At 50.8% G+C, this 14,586-nt stretch overlaps 1 protein-coding gene across 3 annotated transcripts; it reads left to right on the plus strand.

Annotated features, from left to right (window-relative positions):
- The first annotated feature begins 1,045 nt into the window (after window positions 1–1,045).
- DHRS3 (dehydrogenase/reductase 3) lies at window positions 1,046–13,875 on the plus strand. 3 transcript variants are annotated; one of them, XM_060684752.2, is made up of 6 exons: window positions 1,046–1,764; window positions 5,775–5,918; window positions 7,179–7,298; window positions 8,444–8,682; window positions 10,575–10,700; window positions 13,004–13,875. In XM_060684752.2, the coding sequence occupies exons 1-6, from the start codon at window positions 1,567–1,569 to the stop codon at window positions 13,086–13,088; spliced, it is 912 nt and encodes a 303-aa protein (XP_060540735.2). In that variant the 5' UTR covers window positions 1,046–1,566; the 3' UTR covers window positions 13,089–13,875. The 3 variants fall into 3 exon arrangements, with proteins under 3 accessions (XP_060540735.2, XP_087735372.1, XP_087735371.1); XM_087879246.1 differs by lacking the exon at window positions 1,046–1,764 and adding an exon at window positions 3,544–4,054; XM_087879245.1 differs by lacking the exon at window positions 1,046–1,764 and adding an exon at window positions 3,690–4,380.
- Window positions 13,876–14,586: the final 711 nt, after the last annotated feature.

Below are 14,586 nucleotides of genomic sequence, written 5' to 3' on the forward strand. Positions count from 1 at the left end.
GGCTAAAGAGAAATACACATAAAGTCTACGAAAAGGGAAAGAAAACAAATCTATATAAATATATATATATATATATATATATAAATCTTGCAGCAAAGTCTGGTTGGAAAGATTAGCTTTAAAAGGAGGGGGAAGGGGCAGGAAAAACAGCACTCAACAAACAGAGATAAGTGGGGCTTACAACATTAAACTCCCTTCGGCCAGAGATAAAGGAAGGGTTGCAAAAGTTTTTCGGGTTTTTTGTTTTGCATTTCCTGCTGGACCGGCCCCCAGGAAATTCAGAATTGGGAATGGCCCGCTTTAAACTGGGATCTTTGAAAATAAGAAAACTCTAAATGGACAAGACTGTTCCATCCCGGATCCTGGCTTGATCAGCCTCTAAACCTGGCTTGTTGTGAGCTCACGGTGAAGCTGCAAGGCCTGGTTAAAACCCACGTGTAGGACGTTTCGGACAGAATCACAGGCTCGGAAGGGACCTCGGGAGGTCTTCTAGTCCAACCCCCCTGCTCAGTCAAGAGACCTTAGACCATTTCAATCAATCAAAATCAATCAGAATAGAGCTGGAAGGGGCCTTGGAGGTCATCTAGTCCAACCCCCGCCTCCCCGTGCTCAAGCAGACCCTCAGGTCAAAGGAAGGAGCCAAGAGCCCAGGGTTCAAATCCTCCATCCGGCTTGAGTTTGTTTTTCCAACCTTGGCAAGTTTAAGAGCCTTCAATTTCCCCCCCAGCTGGGGGCATTCTGGGAATCGAAGCCCACCTCTCTTAAAAAAAATCGGGGAGGGGGAAAAACACTGCTGTAAAGCACCGGACCCCCTCCCCAAAGAAACCCCCCCCTCTTCCCCCTACCCCCAATTGAAAAGAGCTTCAGAACCAGCGGGCCTGGCCCACCCAGCTGGGGAAATGAGGGTCTGGGGAGAGACCCCCGGGCGGTGGGTGGGTGGGGGGCGCAGGAGAGCGAGAGGGGAGACTGGGCAGGACCTGCGGCGGGCGCCCGCTTGCAAAAGCCTCCTTTGCCAAGGAGAGGCGGGGAGATCTTTGGGGGAGGAGGAGGAGGAGGAGGAGGGCGAGCCCACCCACCCCCAGCTGGTCCAGGCAGGCAGGCAAGGAGAGAGGGAGGGGCGGGCAGGCAAGCAGGCGGGGCTTCCCCACCCCCTCCCCTCCCTTCTTGGCTGTCACTCCGCGCTGCTTTATAAAAACCTGCTCCGCCAAGAGCTCAATTCGGAGTCAAGCCCGATCCGCAAGAGCCGAGCCTTGCAGGCGCCCCTTCCCCATTTCGGGTGCTTCCTCCAGAGGAGGGGGGGGCTACTCCTCCTGCCCCGAGAGACCCTCCTGTTTTTTTGGGGGGGGGTCTCCAGAAAAGAAGAGACCCCCGCCGGGGCTTTCCTGCGAAACTCACTCGGGGGGGTCTCTCCGGCTTGGTTAAGTGGGGAGGGGGAGTCAGCTTGGTTAAGTGGGGAGGGGGGGGTCTGTTGGGACGCGGGGAAGGAGGGGAGGGGGAGTCGGCTTGGCTAAGTGGGGAGGGGCCCCGCAGCCCAAAAAAAAGAGGGGGGGGTCTCCACTCTCCAGGATGGGTTGGGGGCGTCTGGGGGCGTCGCTGCTGCTCTTGGCCGGCCAGATGTTGCTCCAGACGGTCAGGGCGCTTCTGGGACGCTTCTTGCCGGCCCGAGCCCGGGATCTGACCGCCGACTGCGTCCTCATCACCGGCGGAGGACGAGGCATCGGGCGCGCCCTGGCTCGCGAGTTCGCCCGGCGCGGAGCCCGCAAGGTGAGAGGGGCTTAAAAGAAAAAAAAGGCAGGTGCGGGGAAGGGAAGGGCTCGCCCCCCCTCCAAGACCCTCCTCTAGGGAGCCCCCTTTTTTTAATGGGGAGGGGGTCCCCTCCCCTAATCCCGGGCCAAACAGGGTGACACCCCCCTCCCCAAATAATAAAGAAAAGTTGCTTGAAACTTGTCCCGGAAACTTCTGCAAAGGCGCTTTCCCCAACTTTCCTAACCGGTGAGAAGAAGGAGCCCGGGGAACGCCTTGCCACCGGATGAAGTTGCGGGGTGGAGGGGACGGGGGTGGGGGTGGGGCTTCATCCCTGGAGGGTTTTTTTTTTTTTTTTTAAGAAGAGGATGGACAGCCACTTGTCTGAATTGGTCGAGTCTAGGGGGTCTCCTGCTTGAGCAGGGGGTTGGGCTAGAAGACCTCCCGAGGTCCCTTCGAGATCTATTCTGGTTTGGTTGGCTGGTTGGTTGGTTGGTTGTGATCTAGGATCTCCTGGTTGAGAAGAGGGTTGGACTAGAAGATCTCCAAGATCCCTTACAGCTCTCTGCTGATTTGATGGATTGATGGATTGATGGATTGATTGATTGATTGATATGATCTAGGATCTCCTGTTTAACCAGGGGGTTGGACTAGAAGACCTTCAAAGTCCCTTCCGGCTCTTTTATTTTGTATTTCCTTCCTTCCTTCCTTCTTTCCTTCCTTCCCTCCCTCCCTCCCTCCCTCCTTCCTTCCTTCTTTCCTTCCTTCCCTCCCTCCCTCCCTCCCTCCTTCCTTCCTTCCTTCCTTCCTTCCTTCCTTCCTTCTTGAGCAGAGGGTTAGAGTAGAAGAGCTCCAAGGTCCCTTCCACCTCTTTTATTCTGTATTTCCTTCCTTCCTTCCTTCCTTCCTTCCTTCCTTCTTTCTTTCTTTCTTTCCTTCTTTCCTTCCTTCCTTCCTTCCTTCCTTCCTTCCTTCCTTCCTTCTTTCTTTCTTTCTTTCCTTCTTTCCTTCCTTCCTTCCTTCTTTCTTTCTTTCTTTCCTTCCTTCCTTCCTTCCTTCCTTCCTTTCCTTCCTTCCTTCTTTCCTTCCTTCCTTCCCTCCTTCCTTCCTTCCTTCTCCTTGAGCAGAGGGTTAGACTAGAAGACCTCCGAGGTCCCTTCCACCTCTTTTATTCTTTCATTCTAATCCCAAACCAGGGGAACAGTTTGCCACCAGAAGTTGCAGGTGCTCCATCATTGTAAGTTTTAAAGAAGAAAGTGGGTAACCATTTGTCTTTAAATGCTCTGGGGGGGGTCTCCTGCTTGAGCAGGGGGTTGGACTAGAAGACCTCCAAGGTCCCCGGAGAATGAGAACCTCATTTCTTGGAGAATGAGACCTTCAATCAATCAATCAATCAATCCATGCTGATTGATTGATTGAAGGTCTCAATTAGGGTATTACTTTGGGGTTGTCTCCTTTGCACCTCAAAATAACAGATGAACAGAGTCGGAAGGGACCTTGGAGGTCATCTAGTCCAACTCCTAAACCCAAGCAGGAGACCCTACCCCATTTCTCACCGATGGCCGCCAAGTCTCTTCTTGAAAGTCTCAAGTGACACTCAGCAAATGGGATTTTATTTTTTTGGGGGGGGGGCTTTATTAAACTGTCTTGGGCCGTTTGCGGGGTACGGTTGCATCGGCCCACACGGCGTGCAAACAGGCTGGTGAAATTCAGCCTTGACTCCCGGTGACGTCGCGGAGAAGGGCAGTCAAGTCTGGACTTGAGCGAGCAAAGCATTTATTTGTGGGTGAGTGTGTAAGCGTGCGTGCGTGCCCTGGGAAGGAGGGGGGGGGCAGAATCTCATACCTTTTACACATCAGAGAGATGCCTTCGATGCCGATTCTTGTTTCGGCTTGTATATGGGGGCGGGGGTGGGGGAAAAGGGTGTGTCATCTTGTGTGTTTTTTGCCCGTCGAAAATATCTTTACGGTTGGAACCTTTGAAGTTTTTAATCGCCTAGAACCGGATTCGAAACCCCGCGGCTCGAATTAGTCCTCGACTTACGGGCCGCAATGGAGCTCCAACTTTCCCGCTGCTGAGCGAGACGGTGGTTAAAAGAGGGTTGCTTCTCATTTTGCGACTTTTCCTGCAGCCGTCGTCGTTAAAGCGAATCCCCGGGTAGCTGTTCCGTTAGTCGCGCGGTGTGTCAAGTGAATTCGATTCCCCGCGGTCAGAAGGTCGCAAAAGGGGATCGAGTGACGTGGCGACGGTCGTAAATACGAGTCGGTTGGCAGGCGCCTGAATTTTGATCACGGGGGATGCTGCAACGGTCGTAAGTGTGGGAAACGGTCAAAAGTCACTTTTTTTCAGCGGCCGTTGTAATTTCAAACGGACACTAAATGAACTGTTGCAGTGAGTGGTGCAGTGGCTTAGAGGTGGAACTCACAATCGGGAGGCTGTGAGTTCGATCCTAGGCAGAGGCAGATATTTCTCTCTCTGGGCACAATGAGAATATATCTGCCGAACAAAACTCCGTACTGGTAACAGGAAAGGCATCCGGCCAGTAAAACATTCAACTCTATTCAGTTGCCCAGACTCCACCTCGCAAGGGATTATGGGGTCGTTAAATGAGGATGATGATGATGACTCAATGAACTTGTAAGTCAAGGACTAGCTGTATTCTATTCCTTGCAGGTTTTTCATGTTTCGGTGTGTAACAGCAATTTGATCTCTTTTATATTTTATATTTATATATCGTTCTTTCTTTCAAACTGCACGACGCAATCACGGACCCAGAATTTCCCATGTTTTGGGGTGTGGCCATTCTTTAAAAAATTAAAAACCGTGTGTTACAGGTAACGCTGGATTTATGACTCCGTGACGGTCGTAAAGCCATCGATTTTATGACATTTTTTTTCCCCGTGACGGTTGTTAAGTGAATACCATAAACCCCGTGGTCATTAAGCGAACTGACGAATCGCGACGGGCACAGATTTTGCTGAAAACCAGAACGAAATGCACGAATGTGGGTTAGTCCATCGTGACTCTGAATGGTTGCTAAATGACAGGACGTAAGTCAAAGAATTTGAAGTCTAGATTTTTTTTTTTTTTAAGAAATGGAAACGGAGGAAGATTTGTACCTATAGTTAAAAAACTACCTTTCAGGAATCCAAAATGACGTTTATTTTGCCCTAAAAACGCACTTAAAATATATGAAAGGTTGGAAGGTGGAATGTTCTAACCTAAAATGCATTTTAGATTTAAAGACAATTTAGCGTGACTCAAGCCAACTTCAACCAGAGTTTGAAGTGAAAATGGTAAAATTTCTATATATTGGTCAGCTCCCTTAAAAAAAATAATAATAATCTGTTTTTCGAGCAGTTGCCGGGTGCTACATCCGATTTAATTAAAAAGAAAAGAACTAGAGTTGATTTAATCTGCTTTAAATGCTTCACATTCTTTGTGATTTAGTTCTTGGGAGGACCAAAGTCTTAGCAAAGGATTATAAAGTAGGTTTTTTTTTTTCCCTCTCCAAGGGAAGCATAATTGCCCCAACTCGGGTTTGATAATTCTTGGAAGCTGCTTTTTTGAAAAAGGAGATTTATTCTCTCCCAAATTCTGTGCGAAGAACGATGGATAAAAATCCATCTTCGTCTCGGCTTTAAAAACGCCCCCAATGAACGCAGAGACGCCACATAGAGAGATTAACAGATTAAACAGATTAACAGATTCAGCCGTTCGTCCATTGTGTGTGTGTGTGGGTGTGGAGGGTGTCTAGGTTCGTTTTTTTTTCCCTCCACCTCAAGCACAAAGCCCAGAAATGGTTTCCAAGTCGAAATAAAAGTTTTTATGTTTAATCTGAGCAGTTAATTTAGCTAACTTCGTCCGTTTTTGCAGCCATTGTGGGAGGGTCGAGACTGGGGGGACTTTCCTAGTGGTATCTCAACCACGTTCAGCTCTGCTTGGCTTCTGGAGTTGGCCAGTTGTTGACTCTACAATTGTCGATGGCATTGTGAGGGTCATTGGTGACCAGGTGCGCCTTCGTCTTGCAGATTGTCCTGTGGGGACGGACGGAGAAATGCTTGAGGGAAGCCGCGCAGGAGATCCGAGCGATGGGCACCGAGGGCCACTATTTCATCTGCGACGTGGCCAACCGGGAAGAAGTTTACCGGCAAGCCAAGGCCGTCCGGGAAAAGGTGAGTGATTCCGTTGGTCTGCGGCCCAGACGCAAAAGGACGAGAAACGCTGAGATGGGCCTTTGAACTCCTCACATGAGCCACTGGACTCCAGGTCCTTCTGGCAGAGGAATTGGGACAGGCGACAAACCTCCAGTTACAGCGAACAATAGGGGACTGGTTGTTAAGTGGTGTGGTCATTAAAGGAAGCATTCTATGATCGCATCTGGTTTTATGACGTTCCTTCTAATTCATAACATCTTTCCTTCCTTCCTTCTTTCCCCATTCTTCACTTCTTTCCTTCCTTCCTTCCCATCCATCACATCTTTCTTTCCTTCCCATTCATCACTTCCTTCTTTCCCTTCCATCTTTCTTTCCTCCCTTCCTCCCTCGGCTCCCTCCTTTCCTTCCTTCCTTCCTCCCTCCCTCCCTCCTTTCCTTCCTTTCTTCCTTCCCATCCATCACATCTTTCTTTCCTTCGTTGGTCTTTTCTTTCCTTCCCATTCATCACTTCCTTCTTTCCCTTCCATCTTTCTTTCCTCCCTCCCTCCCTCCTTTCCTTCCTTCCTCCCTCCCTCCCTTTCCTCCCTTTGCTCCCTCTCTTTCCTCCCTCCCTCCTTTTCTTCCTTTCTCCCTTCCCATCCATCACATCTTTCGTTCCTTCCCATTCATCACTTCCTTCCTTCCCTTCCATCTTTCTTTTCTCCCTCCCTCCCTCCTCCCTCCTCCCTTCCCATCCATCACCTTTCTTTCTTTCCTTCCTTCTTCTTTCCTTTCCTTCCCATTCATCCCTTCCTTCCTTCCTTCCCTTCCATCTTTCTTTTCTCCCTCCCTCCTCCCTCCCTCCTTTCCTTCCTCCCTTCCCATCCATCACCTTTCTTTCTTTCCTTCCTTCTTTTCTTTCCTTCCCATTCATCACTTCCTTCCTTCCCTTCCATCTTTCTTTTCTCCCTCCCTCCCTCCTCCCTCCTCCCTTCCCATCCATCACCTTTCTTTCTTTCCTTCCTTCTTCTTTCCTTTCCTTCCCATTCATCCCTTCCTTCCTTCCTTCCCTTCCATCTTCCTTTTCTCCCTCCCTCCTCCCTCCCTCCTTTCCTTCCTTCCTTCCCACCCATCACATCTTTCTTTCCTTTGTCTTTCCCTCCCTGTCCTTCCTCCCTCCCTCCCTCTTCCCTCCCTCCCTCCCTCCATTCCCTTCTTCTCTTCCTTTCTTCCCTCCCTCCCTCCCTGATATCATGTGACCCCCTATTTACGACCTCCTTCCCTCCTCCCCCTTTCCAGGTGGGAGATGTCACCATCCTGGTGAACAATGCAGCTGTGGTTCATGGCAAGACCCTCCTGGACAGCGATGACCACGCCTTGCTCAAATCCCAACACATCAACACCCTTGGACAATTCTGGGTACGAACCTCAGTTTTCCCTTCGGGGGGTGGGTGGGCAGGCAGGATGGCCCCAGCTCTCCTGGGTGAGGAAAAGGCCCCCTCCCCCAAATAAAGCTGGTAGGTGCATCAAATTCCTCCCAACGTCTTCCCCATTGCAGGTAGTCCTTGATTTGACAGCTCACAGCTGCGGCAAGAAAGTTCTTAAAATCAGGCAAAACTCAACCTAACGACTGTCTCTTGTGCGCGTAGTGTAACCACTGCAGTGTGTAGCAATTGCGGCGAGAAAGGAGGGGGGTTAGAAGTGGTGCAAAACCCGCTTCGCAGCTGTCTCGCTTAGCCACCACAATTTTGGTGGCTCAGTTGCGGTCGTTAAATCGAGGATTACCTGTAATAGATTCAGGGGGTTGGACTAGAAGACCTCCGAGGTCCCTTCCAGCTCTCTTCTGATTGATTGATTGATTGATTGATTGATTGATTGAAATGGCCTAGGGTCTTCTGCTCGAGCAGGGGGTTGGACTAGAAGACCTCCAAGGTCCCTTCCAATTCTGTTCTGATTGATTGATTGATTTTAATTTAATTTAATTTAATTTAATTTAATTTAATTTAATTTAATTTAATTTAATTTAATTTAATTTAATTTAATTAATTTAATTTAATTTAATTTAATTTAATTTAATTTAATTTCCAATTTATATACCGCCCTTCTCCCTGAGGACTCAGGGCGGTGTACAGCCAAGATAAAAAACATAGAATACAAATATTAAAACATTTAAAAATATATATAAATTTTGGCCCGAAAGTTAAATTAGATTGATTGATTGAAATGGCTCGAGCAGGGGGTTGGACTAGAAGACCTCCAAGGTCCCTTCCAGCTCTCTTCTGATTGATTGATTGATTGATTGATTGAAATGGCCTAGGCTCTCCTTCTCGAGCAGGGGGTTGGACTAGAAGACCTCCGAGGTCCCTCCCAACCCCGTGATTCCATGTTCTACCTCAGGGCTCTCCAAATTTGGCAACTTTAAAACCCGTATGAACTTCAGTTCCCAGAGTTCCTCAGCTATCTGTCTGGAACGGCCTAGGCGGGTCTCCTGCTTGAGCACGAGGGGGAGGGGTCAGACTAGAGGACCTCCGAGGTCCCTCCCAACTCTATTTTTGATTCCTCAGACCACCAAGGCCTTCCTGCCGCGGATGTTGGAACTGCAGCGAGGACACATCGTCTGTCTCAACTCCGTCCTCGCTTTGTCGGCCATTCCTGGCGCCGTGGATTACTGTACGTCCAAGTCTTCTTCTTTCGCCTTCATGGAGAGTTTGACCTTGGGTCTGCTGGACTGTCCGGGGGTCAACGCCACCACGGTCTTGCCCTTCCACACCAACACGGAGATGTTTCAAGGAATACGCATCAGGTGGGTAGCTGGTTGAATTTGGGCCATGACTTAAAAAAACCGTGCATTTTTTCCCCCCCAACTCTGGTTAAATTACGATCTCTGGACTTCAATTCCCAGAATTCCCCCATCCAGGTTTGCCCCCTGGGGAATTCTGGGAGTCGAAGTCCGAGCGTCTTATATAACGTGGCCGAAGTTGAGAAACAATGAATTCAGACGTCTTTCTCTCCATCCCTCCGAGCAATTCGGGGAAAGAAACAAAAGAATGTCGGAATTTGAAGGACTTTTCGGGCACCGGAATGGGGGTCTTGTCGGACCGAAGCTTCAGCAAAGAGACTGTCTGACATTTTCTGTCCCCCCCCACACCCCCGGATGGTGTTGGCACCCCCAAAACGGCTGGTAGGGACAGTTTAGAAAAGGATTTGCCATATTTAGAGAGGAGGGAATGAGAAGGGAGACCAAAAATATGGCCGGATCGATACAATCCACAAAACGGACTGTTGAAAAAATACAGGTCGACGTATGACTGCGACGGAGGCCCAGAATTTATCTTTGCTCAGTGAGAAATGGGTTACGTGAGTTTTGTCCCATTTTACGACTCTTCTGGCCACGTTTGTGAGGTGAATCGCTGCAGAGGTTCAAGGAGTTCCCGCGGTCGTTAAATGAACCCGGCTTTCCCACGGACTTGGCCCAGCTTCCGAAAACAGGTTTTTAGCATGTCGTGTGAACGCGAATCAAAAATACAGGCAGTCCACAGAACCCAAAATTTTAGGTTGCTAAGTGAGAAATCTGTGCGTTTTGTCTCGTGAAGCGAATCCCTTGCAGTTGTTCAATGAGTCAGATGGTCGATAAGTGAATCCATCTTCCCCCTTGACTTTTGTTGGTCAGAAGGTCACCAAAAGGGGGGGTGGGTTCGCACGACCACTGCCACCGTCATAAATGCGAGTCGGCGGTCAAACCTCCGAATGGAAATCCACCTGAACGACGGGGACGGCTACAACGGCTGGCCGTGTGACCTCAGTGCTGTTGTCAGACTTCGATGCTATCTCAAAATAAATGAATTTCCAAACTGCCAATCTTTAAGGAAATCTTTTCTTTAATTGAGCACAGCCACCGGATCATGACTCGATGCGGACAAGACTGACCTTTTGCCCCCCCCCAATCGCTCCCTTTCCGATCCCCAAATCTCTGCTTCTCACTGGCTATCTTCCAAGTCATTCTTCAGACTTCTTGTCTCGTCATTTCCCAGGAATGTCTCCCCCCTCCTCATTTCCACGACAACCTGGCTTCAAAGGGATTTAGCAGGCAAAAGTTCAGAGCTTATCTCTCTCTCCTCTGCTCTCTATGCCAGCGTTGAAGCGCTGACAGCTGTTGTAACTTCGAACGGTCGCTAAGTTGAGGACTACCTGTAGCAGGGGGCTAGAAGTCAGGCACAGGGGGTTCGCAGGGGTTCGGGAGAACCTCTAGCTAAGATTCGGTGTAGTTCAGAGAACCCCCAAATCCCACTCCTGGCTGGCCCCACCCACCCCACCCCGCACCTCCCTGGAGTCCCCACACAGCCCATTTTGGATACAGGTAAGTGTAGGGCGCGTGTGGAGGCTCAGAGAGGGTGAAAAACGGGCCTACCGAAGATCGGGAAGGCCGGAAACGGGCCTGTTTCCATCCTCCAGAGGGCCTCTGGAGCCTGGGGAGGCCGTTTTCAACCTCCTGGAGGCTCAAGGAAAGTCTCCAGAGCCTGGGGAGGGCAAAAAAAAGGCCTCCCCTTCCATGGTGCAGGAGGCCGACTAGGCCACGCCTACCATGGCCACACCCACTCAGTAACCAGGCAAAAAACCCCTTGTTTAACTTTTCGAAGCCCACCCCTGACAGGAGGATATGTCCTTTTTCAGCTTTGGCTTTGATTTCTCCTCCAGGTTTCCCAATCTTTTTCCTCCCCTCAAGCCGGAAATGGTGGCCCGAAGGACGGTGGAGGCCGTCCAGCGGAACCAAGCTTTCCTCCTGCTCCCATGGACTATGCACATCCTCATTTTCTTAAAAAGGTACTTGGGGCGTCAAACGCGTCTCCTGAACCGGGAGGTCATCATGGCCGACATCAGCCAATCAACCAACAGGGGAGTGGGAGTCGGGAGTGGAGGCGGGGGGTGGGGGGTGGAGATAAACCCACCGGTGTTGCAGACCCTTGGAAGCAGGGGGTGAAGTCTGCTACCGGTTCTGTGAGTCTGCTACCGAGCACGGGCTCCGCCTGAGGGGCGCCCCCCTTTCCCTACAAGACCCCCCCTCCCTTCCAGACCTACTTCATTGGGGGGGGGATCCCTTCCCCAAACAGATGGTTTGGAAGCTGCTGGAACTTCCCCTCCCAGTCTTAACATGCTTGCATTTCTGGGTGGGGTTCCCTTCCTCAACCCATCCGCGGAAGCCCACTCCCCTTGCTACTGAAAGAGGGAAGGCAGCCAAGTTGTTGAAAGCTGCTGGCTGCCCGCCAGAGAAGGCTTACCGCCACCCCATTCCTTGCCGCTTCTTAAAGCTGTCCTCTCCGCATCTAAAGGAGGAGTGGGCCAGAAACGAAGCCCCCACCCTAACTTTTACCCAGCCAATGGCTGCTTCCCAACAGGAGCTTCTGGAGAACCATTGTAGGCCAAGCAGGAGGGGTCCTTCAGAGCTCATCCAGCCCTTCCCAAGACTCTTCAATTTTCCACCTGGTAGTTCTATGGAGGGTCTCCACCATCCAAGGTCCTGGTTGTCCTAAAGGGGCTTTGTTTCCCTCCCCAAAAAAGGCCTTTCTTGGGTCCCCCCCCCTCTTGAAAATGTTTTGCTTCTCCTCTGGGAAGCTTCTGAAGGACTTCTACTAGAGTTCCTGAGAAGCTTCTTGAAGGAGAAGCGCCCAAGAATGTCCAAAGATGGTTTTTTGCCTTTTTGAAAACCATCTTGGGTGACTAGGTGGCTAAGACGCTGAGCTTGTCGATCAGAAAGGTCGGTAGTTTGGCGGTTCGAATCCCTAGTACAGGTCTCCTGGGTGAGCAGTAGGGGGTTGGACTAGATGACCTCCGAGGTCCCTTCCAGCTCTTTTATTCTGTATTTCCTTCCTTCCTTCCTTCCTTCCTTCCTTCCTTCCTTCCTTCCTTCCTTCCTTCCTCCCTCCCTCCTCCTTCCTCGTTTTGCTTCCCTCATTTCTCCTTCCTTCCTTTCTTCTCCCTTTCACTTTCTTATTCCTTCCTCCCTTCCTCCCTCCTTCCTTCCTTCTCTCCTCCCTCCCTCCTTGTTTTGCTTCCCTCATTTCTCCTTCCTTCCTTTCTTCTCCACCTCCCCTTTTCCTTCCTTCCTTCCTCTCCCTTTCACTTTCTTATTCCTTCCTTCTTCCCTCCCTCCTCCTTCCTTCCTTCTCTCCTCCCTCCCTCCTTGTTTTGCTTCCCTCATTTCTCCTTCCTTCCTTTCTTCTCCACCTCCCCTTTTCCTTCCTTCCTTCCTCTCCCTTTCACTTTCTTATTCCTTCCTCCCTCCCTCCCTCCTCCTTCCTTCCTTCTCTCCTCCCTCCTTCCTTGTTTTGCTTCCCTCATTTCTCCTTCCTTCCTTTCTTCTCCACCTCCCCTTTTCCTTCCTTCCTTCCTCTCCCTTTCACTTTCTTATTCCTTCCTTCTTCCCTCCCTCCTCCTTCCTTCCTTCTCTCCTCCCTCCCTCGTTTTGCTTCCCTCATTTCTCCTTCCTTCCTTTCTTCTCCACCTCCCCTTTTCCTTCCTTCCTTCCTCTCCCTTTCACTTTCTTATTCCTTCCTTCTTCCCTCCCTCCTCCTTCCTTCCTTCTCTCCTCCCTCCCTCGTTTTGCTTCCCTCATTTCTCCTTCCTTCCTTTCCTCTCCACCTCCCCTTTTCCTTCCTTCCTTCCTCTCCCTTTCACTTTCTTATTCCTTCCTTCTTCCCTCCCTCCTCCTTCCTTCCTTCTCTCCTCCCTCCTTCCTTGTTTTGCTTCCCTCATTTCTCCTTCCTTCCTTTCTTCTCCACCTCCCCTCTTCCTTCCATCCTCTCCCTTTCACTTTCTTATTCCTTCCTCCCTCCCTCCCTCCTTCTTCCTTCCTTCCTTCTCTCCTCCCTCCCTCCTTGTTTTGCTTCCCTCATTTCTCCTTCCTTTCTTCTCCACCTCCCCTCTTTTCCTTCCTTCCTTCCTCTCTCTTTCACTTTCTTATTCCTCCCTCCCTCCCTCCCTCCCTCCAACTCCTTCCTTCCTTCCTTCCTTCCTTCCTTCCTTCCTTCCTTCCTTCCTTCCTTCCTTCCTTCCTTCCACATTTCTTCAGTTTTTTACATTCTTCTAAGAGGTCAACCCCAACTCATCTCTCGTTTCTTTCCTGGCAGCTTCTTCCCGCAAACGGCGCTGGACGAAATCCACCGGTTCGCCGGGAGCTACCAGTGCATGAATACTTTCAAAGGAAGGACCTAAACAACACTTGTTGACCATCAAAACCTTGGTCTCCTTCCAGGGATGGGCTCCTGTTCTCCTGGGTTGCGGCGAGGCCTCTGAAGGATGGGCCAGTCCATCCACCACGGAAGGCCCAACCCACCAGGGCTCCGTTATTTTAGCTTGTGAGCAGTTTAGAGATGTTCCTCAGCTTGGAGGCATCTCAGAGGGGTTCCATCACCTTGTTTTTTGGAGTCTCCCGGATGACCGAGGAAGGTCCGTTTTGGCTTCCACCACACCACATTTCCAGGCAGATGATGGTTCTCCTCGAGGTCCTTCTTTTGAAGGAGAAGGGAGCTTGGGTTGTCCTCTGCTGGTCCATCTTCACAGGAGATGTTCTAATTGAGAGGGCCTTCGAAGTTTCCATTCATTGGGATCTTACAGCCAAGCTGCCTCCAACCCACCACTGAAGAGCGATGAACGTCACGTGAACTTGGACGGAAACAGACTTCGGATGGTTCCTGGATGACTTCTCTGCCGTTGGGAGAGACCCAACCTACGTTTTCAAGTCGCGTAGACCCACATCCTCCGTCTGCGATGGTCGAGATGGGACGCTTGACCCCCCCCGATGGAGACCTTCTCAGCTATTTGGGCCTGACTGGAGCAAGCTGGTGGGGCCAAACCCACAGGAGGAGAGGACCAGGCTGTCTCCTGCCTTGGACGGGGGGGGGAGTGGGGTCAGACTAGAAGATCTCCAAGGTCCCATCCAGCCCCTAAGAGCTCTGTAAATCTGCAGGGAATTATCCATAAATCCAGGAAATCTTTCTTAGGAGTGTCTCGGCTTTTTGGCTCGTCGTGAAGAGCAAATCGGGGTGTGTGTGTGTTTGTACGTGTGCTTACAAATAGTCAAAGTTAGTCCTCGGTTTACGACGTTGCTGAGTGAGAAATCCGTTAAGCGAGCTTTCCTTAATGGAATCACTGTCCAGTTGTGAAAGGAAGGGCATATCCGAGACCATAATCCCCGGATCAAACTTTTTGGAGCTTGGTTTACTGCTCTGGGGGTTCCCTCTCCGTTGAGACGGACGCTCGCCAGGGGTCTTCCCACCTGTCTCTCGCCCGGTGGAGGAACAGGTTAGCCCACCCGGGTGAAACGTTCAAACCCCCCCCCCCGCCTCAATGCTTGGCCGGCCTGGCCGGCCGCCTGTTCCCTGGGGCTAAATTTATCGGCTGTTTGGCTAACCCTGCTCTGAACTCCAGGCTGTGGCTCACATGGGACGAGGGGTGGGGAGGGGAGGGGGTGGGGTGGGGAAGGGTGGGGGGGCAAGCCAAGCCCTGCCTGGATTGTCTGCTCACCCTTTTGACTTGTAAGGGAAGAGTTGCAACTAGGAGGGAGGGAGGAAGGAAGGAAGGAAGGAAGGAAGGAAGGAAGGAAGGAGGAAAGGAAGGGAGGAAAGAAGGCAGGAAGGAAGGAAAGAAGGAAGGAAGGAAAGAAGGAAGGAAGGAAAGGAAGGAAGGAAGGAAAATGTGTTTGTGTGTATGT

This window comes from Pantherophis guttatus, chromosome 15 (assembly GCF_059756535.1).
Source record: "Pantherophis guttatus breed Tessera chromosome 15, ASM5975653v1, whole genome shotgun sequence".
Taxonomy (NCBI): domain Eukaryota; kingdom Metazoa; phylum Chordata; class Lepidosauria; order Squamata; family Colubridae; genus Pantherophis; species Pantherophis guttatus.